Here is an 11,879-nt window from a genome sequence, read left to right as displayed (position 1 = left end):
GGTATCTACTGCAGCTGTGCAGCCTTTCATTGCAAACTATACTTGCATTCACTCATTAGGGGCAGTACCTTCACACTCCCGCCGGGGATTGGCCCGCTGGCCTTTAAGTATTGCTTGCCCATAATGCTCCTGGCCGAGCATAGTCCTAACTGGATGTCAACTGTTTTGCCACAAGCTCTCGCTTGTTCTTCTTTGCTGATACCAGGTTCCGCCCTGCGTCCTTCAGCTTCCTTCAAGCCGCTTGTTCTCCAATGCTGATTCCAGGTTACGTCCTGCATCCTTCAGCTCCCTTCAAGCCGCTTGTTCCCTTATGCTGATACGGAGGTATTCCCTGCGTCCTTCAGCTTCTGTTCCCCTGTGCTGAAGCAGAGGTTTCGTTCCTGCGTCCTTCAGCCTCCTGGATTCCTGCACTAAAGTAGAGGTTCGTCCCTGCGTTCTGCAGTCTCCTGGATTCCTGCACTGAAGCGGAGGTTTCCCTGTATCTACAGCTTCCTGGTTCCTGGGGCCTACTCTTTCCCTAATATAGAGAGGCCGTGTCCTGGTTCCTGCGCTGAAACAGTGGATTCCCTTGCCCGCTCAGGACTTTTGCGTTGTAGCACTGGTGCACCCGTGCAGCAAGACGGTGTGCTATTCTGGTCTGCCTACCATCTCCTGTGACCAGCACCATGGGCCATGGTCGTCGCTCGCGCAAAGGCCAACCCCGCGCTCCTAAGCTGAAGCGGGGCTCTCCTGACTACCTGTTGCCGAACTCTTGCCTGTACAATGTTTATCCTGATGTCTCCTGTCCTGACCCTGGCTTCTACAACGACGACGCTGTCTTCTCCAATCCTGATCCTGCGACATATGACTACGAACTGCGCAATCCGGATCAGCCTGCGCGGTCTCAGGTCGGTGCTTTTACAACCCCACCTCAGCCTCGCGGTCCGGTCCTGGTTTGTGGCGAGCAGAACCCTGACACCTCCCTCCCCGGCGGCGCTCACCTCACCTCCCTCCCCGGCGGCGCTCACCTCACCTCCCTCCCCGGCGGCGCTCACCTCACCTCCCTCCCCGGCGGCGCTCACCTCCCTCCCCAGCGGCGCTCACCTCCCTCCCCGGCGGCGCTCAGCTCACCTCTCTCCCCGGCGGCGGCGCTCAGCTCACCTCCCTCCCCGGCGGCGCTCACCTCCCTCCCCGGCTGCGCTCTCACTCCTCACCTCCCCAGCAGCGCTCAGCTCACCTCTCTCCCCCGGCGGCGGCGCTCAGCTCACCTCCCTCCCCGGCGGCGCTCACCTCACCTCCCTCCCCGGCGGCGCTCACCTCCCTCCCCGGCGGCGCTCACCTCACCTCCCTCCCCAGCGGCGCTCACCTCCCTCCCCGGCGGCGCTCACCTCCCTCCCCGGCGGCGCTCAGCTCACCTCCCTCCCCGGCGGCGCTCAGCTCACCTCTCTCCCCGGCGGCGGCGCTCAGCTCACCTCCCTCCCCGGCGGCGCTCACCTCCCTCCCCGGCTGCGCTCACCTCACCTCCCCGGCAGCGCTCAGCTCACCTCTCTCCCCGGCGGCGGCGCTCAGCTCACCTCCCTCCCCGGCGGCCCTCACCTCCCTCCCCGGCGGCGCTCACCTCACCTCCCTCCCCGGCGGCGCTCACCTCACCTCCCTCCCCGGCGGCGCTCACCTCCCTCCCCGGCGGCGCTCACCTCCCTCCCCGGCGGCGCTCAACTCACCTCCCTCCCCGGCGGCGCTCAGCTCACCTCTCTCCCCGGCGGCGGCGCTCAGCTCACCTCCCTCCCCGGCGGCGCTCACCTCCCTCCCCGGCGGCGCTCACCTCCCTCCCTGGCGGCGCTCACCTCCCTCCCTGGCGGCGCTCACCTCCCTCCCTGGCGGCGCTCACCTCCCTCCCTGGCGGCGCTCACCTCCCTCCCTGGCGGCGCTCACCTCCCTCCCTGGCGGCGCTCACCTCCCTCCCTGGCGGCGCTCACCTCCCTCCCCGGTGGCGCTCAGCTCACTTCCCTCCCCGGCGGCACTCACCTCACCTCCCTCCCCGGCGGCGCTCAGCTCACCTCCCTCCGCGGCTGCGCTCAGCTCACCTCCCTCCCCGGCTGCGCTCACCTCCCTCCCCGGCGGCGCTCAGCTCACCTCCCTCCCCGGCGGCGCTCAGCTCACCTCCCTCCCCGGCTGCGCTCACCTCACCTCCCTCCCCGGCGGCGCTCAGCTCACCTCCCTCCCCAGCGGCGCTCAGCTCACCTCCCTCCCCGGCTGCGCTCACCTCACCTCCCTCCCCGGCGGTGCTCAGCTCACCTCCCTCCCCGGCTGCGCTCACCTCACCTCCCCGGCGGCGCTCAGCTCACCTCTCTCCCCGGCGGCGGCGCTCAGCTCACCTCCCTCCCCGGCGGCGCTCAGCTCACCTCCCTCCCCGGCGGCGCTCACCTCACCTCCCTCCCCGGCGGCGCTCACCTCACCTCCCTCCCCGGCGGCGCTCACCTCACCTCCCTCCCCGGCGGCGCTCACCTCACCTCCCTCCCCGGCGGCGCTCACCTCACCTCCCTCCCCGGCGGCGCTCACCTCCCTCCCCGGCGGCGCTCAGCTCACCTCCCTACCCGGCGGCGCTCAGCTCACCTCTCTCCCCGGCGGCGGCGCTCAGCTCACCTCCCTCCCCGGCGGCGCTCACCTCCCTCCCCGGCGGCGCTCACCTCCCTCCCTGGCGGCGCTCACCTCCCTCCCTGGTGGCGCTCAGCTCACCTCCCTCCCCGGCGGCACTCACCTCCCTCCCCGGCGGCGCTCAGCTCACCTCCCTCCCCGGCTGTGCTCACCTCACCTCCCTCCGAGGCGGCGCTCACCTCCCTCCCCGGCGGCGCTCAGCTCACCTCCCTCCCCGGCGGCGCTCAGCTCACCTCCCTCCCCGGCGGCGCTCAGCTCACCTCCCTCCCCGGCGGCGCTCAGCTCACCTCCCTACCCGGCTGCGCTCACCTCACCTCCCCGGCGGCGCTCAGCTCACCTCTCTCCCCGGCGGCGGCGCTCAGCTCACCTCCCTCCCCGGCGGCGCTCACCTCCCTCCCCAGCGGCGCTCCAACTCACCTCCCTCCCCGGCGGCGCTCACCTCACTTCCCTCCCCGGCGGCACTCCAACTCACCTCCCTCCCCGGCGGCGCTCCAACTCACCTCCCTCCCCGGCGGCGCTCAGCTCGCCTCCCTCCCCGGCGGCGCTCAGCTCGCCTCCCTCCCCGGCGGCGCTCACCTCACCTCTCTCCCCAGCGGCGCTCCAACTCACCTCCCTCCCTGGCGGCGCTCCAACTCACCTCTCTCCCCGGCGGCGCTCCAACTCACCTCCCTCCCCGGCGGCGCTCCAACTCACCTCCCTCCCTGGCGGCGCTCCAACTCACCTCCCTCTCCGGCGGCGCTCAGCTCACCTCCCTCCCCGGCGGCACTCACCTCCCTCCCCGCTGGCGCTCACCTCACCTCCCTCCCCGGCGGCGCTCACCTCCCTCCCCAGCGGCGCTCAGCTCACCTCTCTCCCCGGCGGCGCTCCAACTCACCTCCCTCCCCTGCGGCGGCGCTCCAACTCACCTCCCTCCCCGGCGGCGCTCCAACTCACCTCCCTCCCTGGCGGCGGCGCTCCAACTCACATCCCTCCCAGATGGCGCTCCAACTCACCTCCCTCCCCGGCGGCGGCGCTCCAACTCACCTCCCTCCCCGGCGGCACTCCAACTCACCTCCCTCCCCGGCGACGCTCCAACTCACCTCCCTCCCCAGCGGGGGGACAGGCAGTGGGCAGCCAGCCTGCAGCTGCCTCGCGGCGCCGACTGCCTAAGATGGCGGCGCCCGGAAGGACCCCCTTCCTCCCTCGCGGCACCGAGTGTCTAAGATGGCGGCGCCCGGAAGGAGAGGTGACGTGTGTATGTGACTCTGTGTGTGTGTGTGTGTGTGTGTGTGTGTGACTCTGTGTGTCTGTGTGTGTGACTCTGTGTGTGTGTGTGTGTGTGTCACTGTGTGTGTGTGACACTGTGTGTGTGTGTGTGTCAGACACTGTAGGGTGGGGACCGGAGCTGTGCATGGGGGGAGGAGTAGCGGAGAGAGAGGGGGGAGTGGAGAAACATGTCCACTGTCCCCCCCCTCCTGTCAAATGCCCCACCTGCTGTCCACTGTGTCCCCCCCTCCTGTCTACTGTGTCCCCCCCTCCTGTCTACTGTGTCCCCCCCTCATGTCCACTGTGTCCCCCCTCCTGTCCACTGTCCCCCCCTCCTGTCCACTGTCCCCCCCCTCCTGTCCACTGTCCCCCCCTCCTGTCCACTGTCCCCCCCTCCTGTCCACTGTCCCCCCCTCCTGTCCACTGTCCCCCCCTCCTGTCCACTGTCCCCCCCTCCTGTCCACTGTCCCCCCCTCCTGTCCACTGTCCCCCCCTCCTGTCCACTGTCCCCCCCCTCCTGTCCACTGTCCCCCCCTCCTGTCCACTGTCCCCCCCTCCTGTCCACTGTCCCCCCCTCCTGTCCACTGTCCCCCCACCCCTCCTTTCCACTGTCCCCCCCACCCCTCCTGTCCACTGTCCCCCCCCCCTTTTCACTGTCCCCCCCTCCTGTCCACTGTCATCCCCCTCCTGTCCACTGTCGTCGTCCCCTCTCATGGCCACTGTCGTCCCCCCCTCCTGTCCACTGTCCCCCCCCTCCTTTCCACTGTCCCCCCCTCCTGTCCACTGTCCCCCCCTCCTGTCCCCCCCCTCCTGTCCACTGTCCCTCCCCTCCTGTCCACTGTCCCCCCCTCCTGTCCACTGTCCCCTCCTCCTGTCCACTTCCCCCCCCTCCTGTCCACTTCCCCCCCCTCCTGTCCACTGTCATCCCCCTCCTGTCCACTGTCGTCGTCCCCTCTCATGGCCACTGTCGTCCCCCCCTCCTGTCCACTGTCCCCCCCCTCCTTTCCACTGTCCCCCCCTCCTGTCCACTGTCCCCCCTCCTGTCCACTGTCCCCCCCCCCTCCTGTCCACTGTCCCCCCCCTCCTGTCCACTGTCCCCCCTCCTGTCCACTGTCCCCCCCCCCACACCTCCGGTCCACTGTCTCACCCCCCACACCTCCGGTCCACTGTGTCCCCCCCTCCTGTCCACTGTGTCCCCCCCTCCTGTCCACTGTGTCCCCCCCTCCTGTCCACTGTGTCCCCCCTCCTGTCCACTGTGTCCCCCCCCCTCCTGTCCACTGTCCCCCCCTCCTGTCCACTGTCCCCCCCTCCTGTCCACTGTCCCCCCCCTTCTGTCCACTGTCCCCCCTCCCTCCTGTCCACTGTCCCCCCTCCCTCCTGTCCACTGTCCCCCCCTCCTGTCCACTGTCCCCCCCTCCTGTCCACTGTCCCCCCCTCCTGTCCACTGCCCCCCCCCTCCTGTCCACTGCCCCCCCCTCCTGTCCACTGCCCCCAGCCCTCCTGTCCACTGTCCCCAACCCTCCTGTCCACTGTCCCCAACCCTCCTGTCCACTGTCCCCAGCCCTCCTGTCCACTGTCCAACCCCCCTCCTGTCCACTGTCCATCCCCCTCCTGTCCACTGTCCACCCCCCCTCATGTCCACTGTACCCCCCCTCCTGTCCACTGTCCACCCCCTCCCCTCCTGTCCACTATCCACCCCCCCTCCTGTCCACTGTCCACCCCCCCTCCTGTCCACTGTCCCCAGCCCTCCTGTCCACTGTCCCCAGCCCTCCTGTCCACTGTCCCCAGCCCTCCTGTCCACTGTCCCCAGCCCTCCTGTCCACTGTCCCCAGCCCTCCTGTCCACTGTCCCCAGCCCTCCTGTCCACTGTCCCCAGCCCTCCTGTCCACTGTCCCCAGCCCTCCTGTCCACTGTCCCCAGCCCTCCTGTCCACTGTCCCCAGCCCTCCTGTCCACTGCCCCCCCTCCCTCCTGTCCACTGTCCATCCCCCTCCTGTCTACTGTCCACCCCCCCTCATGTCCACTGTACCCCCCCTCCTGTCCACTGTCCACTGTCCACCCCCTCCCCTCCTGTCCACTATCCACCCCCCCCTCCTGTCCACTGTCCACCCCCCCCTCCTGTCCACTGTCCACCCCCCCCCCCCCTCATAGCGGGAAATTTAACTCACAGTATTTAATATTCAAGGACTTCATTTCCACAGGCTCAGTACCACAAGATTGTCGTAAAGCAGATGCGGTGACTATATTTAAAAAGGGAGCTAGATCACAACCGGGAAATTACAGACCTGTAAGCCTGACTTCAATAGTGGGGAAACTACTTGAAGGTTAAATACGGGATAATATTCAGGAATACCTAATGGAAAACAAAACTATTAGTAATAGTCAGCATGGATTTATGAAGGATAGATCTTGCCAAACTAACCTTATTTGTTTCTTTGAGGAGGTAAGTAGGAATTTAGACCAGGGTAATGCAGTTGATGTGGTCTACTTGGATTTTGCAAAGGCTTTTGATACGGTTTCACCCAAGAAGTTGGTGTACAAAATAAAGAAAATTGGACTCTGTATTAATATATGCACCTGGATTGAAAACTGGTTAAAGGACAGACAACAGAGGGTTGTCATAAATGGAACTTTTTCAGGTTGGGCTAAAGTCGTGAGTGGAGTACCTCAGGGATCGGTACTGGGACCCCTGCTTTTTAACTTGTTTATTAATGACCTTGCGGTTGGGATCGAGAGCAAAGTCTCCATCTTTGCTGATGATACTAAATTGTGTAAGGTAATTGAATCAGAGCAGGATGTAATTTCTCTCCAGAAGGACTTGGAGAGACTGGAAACGTGGGCAGGTAAATGGCAGATGAGGTTTAATACAGATAAATGTAAGGTTATGTATTTGGGATGCAAGAATAAAATGGCGACTTACAAATTAAATGGAGATATATTGGGGGAATCCTTGATGGAGAAGGATTTAGGAGTGCTTGTGGACAGCAGGCTTAGTAATAGTGCCCAATGTCATGCAGTAGCTGCAAAGGCAAACAAGATCTTATCTTGCATCAAACGGGCAATGGATGGAAGGGAAGTAAACATAATTATGCCCCTTTACAAAGCATTAGTAAGACCACACCTTGAATATGGAGTACAATTTTGGGCACCAATACTAAGAAAAGACATTATGGAACTAGGGAGAGTACAGAGAAGAGCCAACAAATGAATAAAGGGGATGGACATTCTAACTTATGAGGAGAGGCTAGCTAAATTAGATTTATTTACATTAGAAAAGAGGCGTCTAAGAGGGGATATGATAACTATATACAAATATATTCAGGGACAATACAAGGAGCTTTCAAAAGAACTATTCATCCCACGGGCAGTACAAAGGACTCGGGGCCATCCCTTAAGGTTTGAGGAAAATAGATTTCCCCAGCAACAAAGGAAAGGGTTCTTTACAGTAAGGGCAGTTAAAATTTGGAATTCATTACCCATGGAGACTGTGATGGCAGATACAATAGACTTGTTCAAAAAAAGGTTGGACATGTTTTTAGAAAGGAAAGGTATACAGGGATATACCAAATAAGTATACATGGGAAGGATGTTGATCCAGGGATTAATCCGATTGCTAATTCTTGGAGTCAGGAAGGAATTAATTTTTCCCCTTGATGGGGTTTTTTGTTTGCCTTCCTCTGGATCAATGAGGAAGTATAGATATAGGATGAAGTATCTGTTGTCTATATTTAGCATAGGTTGAACTTGATGGACCTTCATCTTTTTTCAACCTCATCTACTATGTAACTATGTAACTATTACAGCGGCGGTAGCGGCGCGAATACTTACTTTTCTGAGTCTTCCCCGCTATCGCTCGGCTCCACGCTCACTGCCGTGCGTGCGCGCAGCCCTAGCATACAATGGCTGGCTAACCACAGCCAACTATAACTGCCGCGTGTGCGCACGGAACAGCGTGAGCGACCACTATATTATGGGGCTTAGGTTGCGTCCTTAGACAGTTCAGCCGTGCGGAGGCGCGCGGAAGCTGAGGGAATTGCTATGGTATGCGCGCCATACATGGGCGTGTCTAGGGGTGTGACGTCACGGAGCTGGTTCGCCCTGATTGGGTGAGCTGCTCACGTGACCGGCCCGTCGCGTCAAGAAATCAGTTTGAATTGATTTTGCGCAACGCGCGCCCCCTCTCGCTTCCGTGCGCACGCCAAATAGATGCGATCACTGCCTAAAGGCAGTCTGATCGCTCGTCCGCGCGGTCGTCCATACCATGGACGCAGCCTTAGAAGCATGTGCTTTAAATCTAACTCATGCTTCTAGCAGCGATTAAAATGATCTCTACATTATTTCAGCCTAAGGGCCTCATGCAGAGAGCAGCGAGAAGCTGTGTTTCGCCAGTTTGCAGCGAAATATTTCATCAAAAAGTAAAGAACTGGCGCGAATGAGGGGAAAAGAGAGAAAAGCGCAAAAAAAAAAATTTGTTTGAAAAACGCGCCGCGCAGTTGGCGAGACCCTATATTTCTGCAGTCTTTTAAACCGCCGTATGCAGAAAGGCGCGATCGCCATCTAGTGGCTGTTATCGCCATTAAAATGGAGAGAAATTCTACTATTTGCTCCGCCAACTAAAGTTGGCAAGAAACAGGAGGTCGCCGGCTATAGGGAAAAAAAAAATGCGCAATTTTTTTTTTCCCTTTCAGCTGCGCGCATCTCCTCATTTACAATTCTCCACATGCAGTAATGCTAAAAATAGCGGATTTCGCCCATTTCTGCATATGGAGAATAAAACTCTCCGTTAAACCTACTTTTTATTCCCCTCTCCAATTTTAAAAAGCGCTGCTCTCTGCATAGGCCCCTTAATCTTTTAGTGACCTACAGTGGATCTAACCCATAGTTATATATTAAACTCTGCTCTTTCTCTGCAGAAAATAAAGAAAGAGGCTGAAGTCAAACAGCTGACTTGGAGTTGGAAGGGCAAGGAGCTTTATAAAGAAGTAATCAGTGGAAGCGCATGTGACCCACTTATTGAAATCCTGAAGACGGCTGACTCTTTTAAAGAGAAACATGATGAATCAAATTATCTCTGTATCTATTCTGACAAACACGAGGCACTAGTTAATCCCTGGTTACCACTGGGTGCTCTGCCAGAAAATGATCATCTTGTTGTGAATAACACAGAAGTCGAGTTTCCCACGGAGATACCATCATATAAATGGCATACAGATGGTGTGCTTTTCTGTGTGAGTAGCCAGGGCAGGCCTAGCAGGGAAGGTGCTACAAGACCAATATTATTGAACGAGAGGTACAACCCAGATAAAGTAAAACTCTGTGTGTTTGGGTATGGAGAGCAGACAATAGAGCAGACTATCCTAGCAGATGGAAGGTTCAGCCGTGAAGTTACACATGGATTCTCTCTTTATTCAGAGAAGATAGAGGTCGAATTACCATGCAACCGAAAAGTGAGCGATGTGGAGAAGGGAGAAACATATTACCTTATACTCCCTCCCAAGTCCAAACATCGTACAAAAGAAGCTCCTGTGGGGAAAATGTGTGAAGAAGCTGTTGATGCCCCCAGTGATGGGAACGCCCCCAGTGATACCCCCAGTGATACCCCCAGTGATACCTCCAGTGATTTCTATATCCCCACTGATTCCACCATTGATGGGTATACCCCCAGTGATGGGGATACCCCCAGTGATGGGGATACCCCCAACCTCCAATCTCACCCAGGGGAGGAGAACACGGCAGCTGGGCAGATATCTCTCATCGAATTACCTCAGTACGAGGCGCTGTATGTAACATTTATAGAGAACTTTAATCAATTTGTCAAAGATAAAGGAGGGGAACGCAAAGCCTGGGCTCTCTTAAAGGAGAATTTCAGCAATAATGTCCTTCACAAGCCCACCACTCTGGCTAGCACCCACCGTATCATTAATAAGCACCTAGACTGTGTGGGAATAATCCGAATTGCTGGCGCAGGTGAATCTCTGGGCTCCTGTTTTCTCCTGTGTGGTACGTGGCTACTCACCTGTCACCATGTTGTGGAAAAATATTTGCCAAAGAATTTTGAGGATACATTCACAAAGAAGATTGAGGTTAAATTCAGCTATGAAAGTGGGAGCTTTGGAGAAAACAATTTCTTGCCTGTTACCAGACCGCTGGCATATAGTGAAGCTCGTGACTACGCGTTATTACAGTTACACATTCCTGAGGATTATCAACTCCCATTTCCTAAAGGCTTGTTAGAACATTTAAATTTCCCGCCTCCAGATGGCGCTATAACCGTCATTGGTCACCCAGGTTCCCAGCCCAAGGAGATTGTGTTATGTTCAGTCATCGAGTTCAACTCTCGCTCCCAAACGGTGGAAGCTGCCCTTGCTGCACACCCGTATGTTCACTATACACATAAAAATATTGAATTAAAGGAAATAGACACCCATAAACTAACATATGATACCTGTTTTTATTGGGGGTCCTCCGGCTCTCCTGTCTTTAATAGCGCTGGACACCTTGTGGCAATGCAGGGAGGAGAATATCCAGTAGAAGGTTTAGGTAAAAAGATAAACATAATAGAATATGGAACATCTATGGTTGAGATTGTTATTTATGCTGCTGTTGAATTCCGACCTTTCTATCACACTCTTGCGAATGTTGATCAGATATTTAATAGGCTCTTGAATTATGTGAAACGCAATGTAAAGGAAAACCCCAAATATAGGGAATTTATTTCCATACACGAATTCTATAACCCACCCACACCAATACATTCGGACTAACGCCCGCCCAACACCCCCCTCTCTCCCCCTGGAGTAATGGGCTCCAGGGTAACCTGTCGGGGGAGGGGGGCGGGGGCCTGGGCACAATGAGAAAGACAATCAGCTCTTTGCATAAAATATTAAGATTTTTCTGTATTTTGTTTTTTTATAGGAAATAGGCGGGATCTCATAAATATGGCTGCTCTTTCTCGCGCATACAGTATGCCTCTGCAGTGCTAGCGCCAAATGTTTTGTGAACCCCACACCGCCTTGAACTCCCTCCCACTAGAGTGCGTCACTGCAGCGCTATGAATTCTGCGCTGCAGGGAAGCGTTGCATCCCAGAACTCAACGGCAGCGCTGGTGACACACTAGGATCACCAGGGAAAATGTAGAAAATATCAAAACCCTACAAGAGATCAATATACTTTTATAAATTCTAATCTATTAGGTGTGTGTTACTGTTTTTATTGTAACAAGAAAGATGATACAGAGCTCCACGGGTTTCTTCAGGAAAGAATTTATTCAAGATACACAACGTATCGGCCTCACTTAGGCTTTTGTCAAGTGACTGGTAATGACCAAAGTGAGGCCGAAACTTTGTGTATCTTGAATAAATTCTTTCCTAAAGAAACCCGTGGAACCTGCATCGCCTCTCCTGTTGCTGTATACCTGGATTGCTGCAGATAGCCATCCCTGAACCAGGAGCTCCGGCTTTGCGCAAAGTATCGCATTTATGGGCATTTTTTTGGTGTGCTACACACCCATATATCTCTACTGTTTTTATTGTGACATTGGCTTTGTAAACGAAAAATACTTTGATAAACAGAATAAAAATTTTTTTGAAATGTAGTTGAGTATTTTATTACTTTGTGCACAAGTCCTTTGGAGAATTTTTTTGCGTGTTTGCGCTGAAACAATGGGAACTATATTCTACCTATAGCATAATATTGCAAAACAATTTAAATAATAATAAATGCTAGAGTGCACGGATTACGGCCACTCACAATGTTTAAAATGAATATGCGCAAGGTACTCGAGTACAATCTTGTGTACTTCTCCCAACTCCTCCACCTGTCAGGTATGCTGAAACCCTCATGTAGAGATGCCCTAGGTCCTCCTCGGGTTTCTTGTGCGCTTTTTGGCCCCATCATCCTTCTTTTTATTTTCGCTTTTATCTTTCATTTTTATTTAGCAAATTGATTTTTAAACATTTTTAATAGCCTTTATAATATCTTAATCAAATATACTATATTCAT

At 56.3% G+C, this 11,879-nt stretch overlaps 1 protein-coding gene across 1 annotated transcript; it reads left to right on the top strand.

Annotated features, from left to right (window-relative positions):
• Positions 1-8,582: 8,582 nt before the first annotated feature.
• LOC142496260 (serine protease FAM111A-like) lies at positions 8,583-11,141 on the top strand. Its single transcript, XM_075602861.1, has one exon. It carries the CDS (start codon positions 9,413-9,415, stop codon positions 10,640-10,642), a length of 1,230 nt encoding a protein of 409 aa, XP_075458976.1. The 5' UTR covers positions 8,583-9,412; the 3' UTR covers positions 10,643-11,141.
• Positions 11,142-11,879: the final 738 nt, after the last annotated feature.

This window comes from Ascaphus truei, chromosome 5 (genome assembly GCF_040206685.1).
Source record: "Ascaphus truei isolate aAscTru1 chromosome 5, aAscTru1.hap1, whole genome shotgun sequence".
Lineage (NCBI taxonomy): Eukaryota > Metazoa > Chordata > Amphibia > Anura > Ascaphidae > Ascaphus > Ascaphus truei.
The sequence above is the reverse complement of the archived record's forward strand: the minus strand, read 5'-3'. Positions and strand labels throughout refer to the sequence as shown.

Excerpts from the sequence above, each read along its gene's own strand:
- LOC142496260 (XM_075602861.1), top strand. The coding sequence starts at position 9,413 with ATGTGTGAAGAAGCTGTTGATGCCCCCAGTGATGGGAACGCCCCCAGT.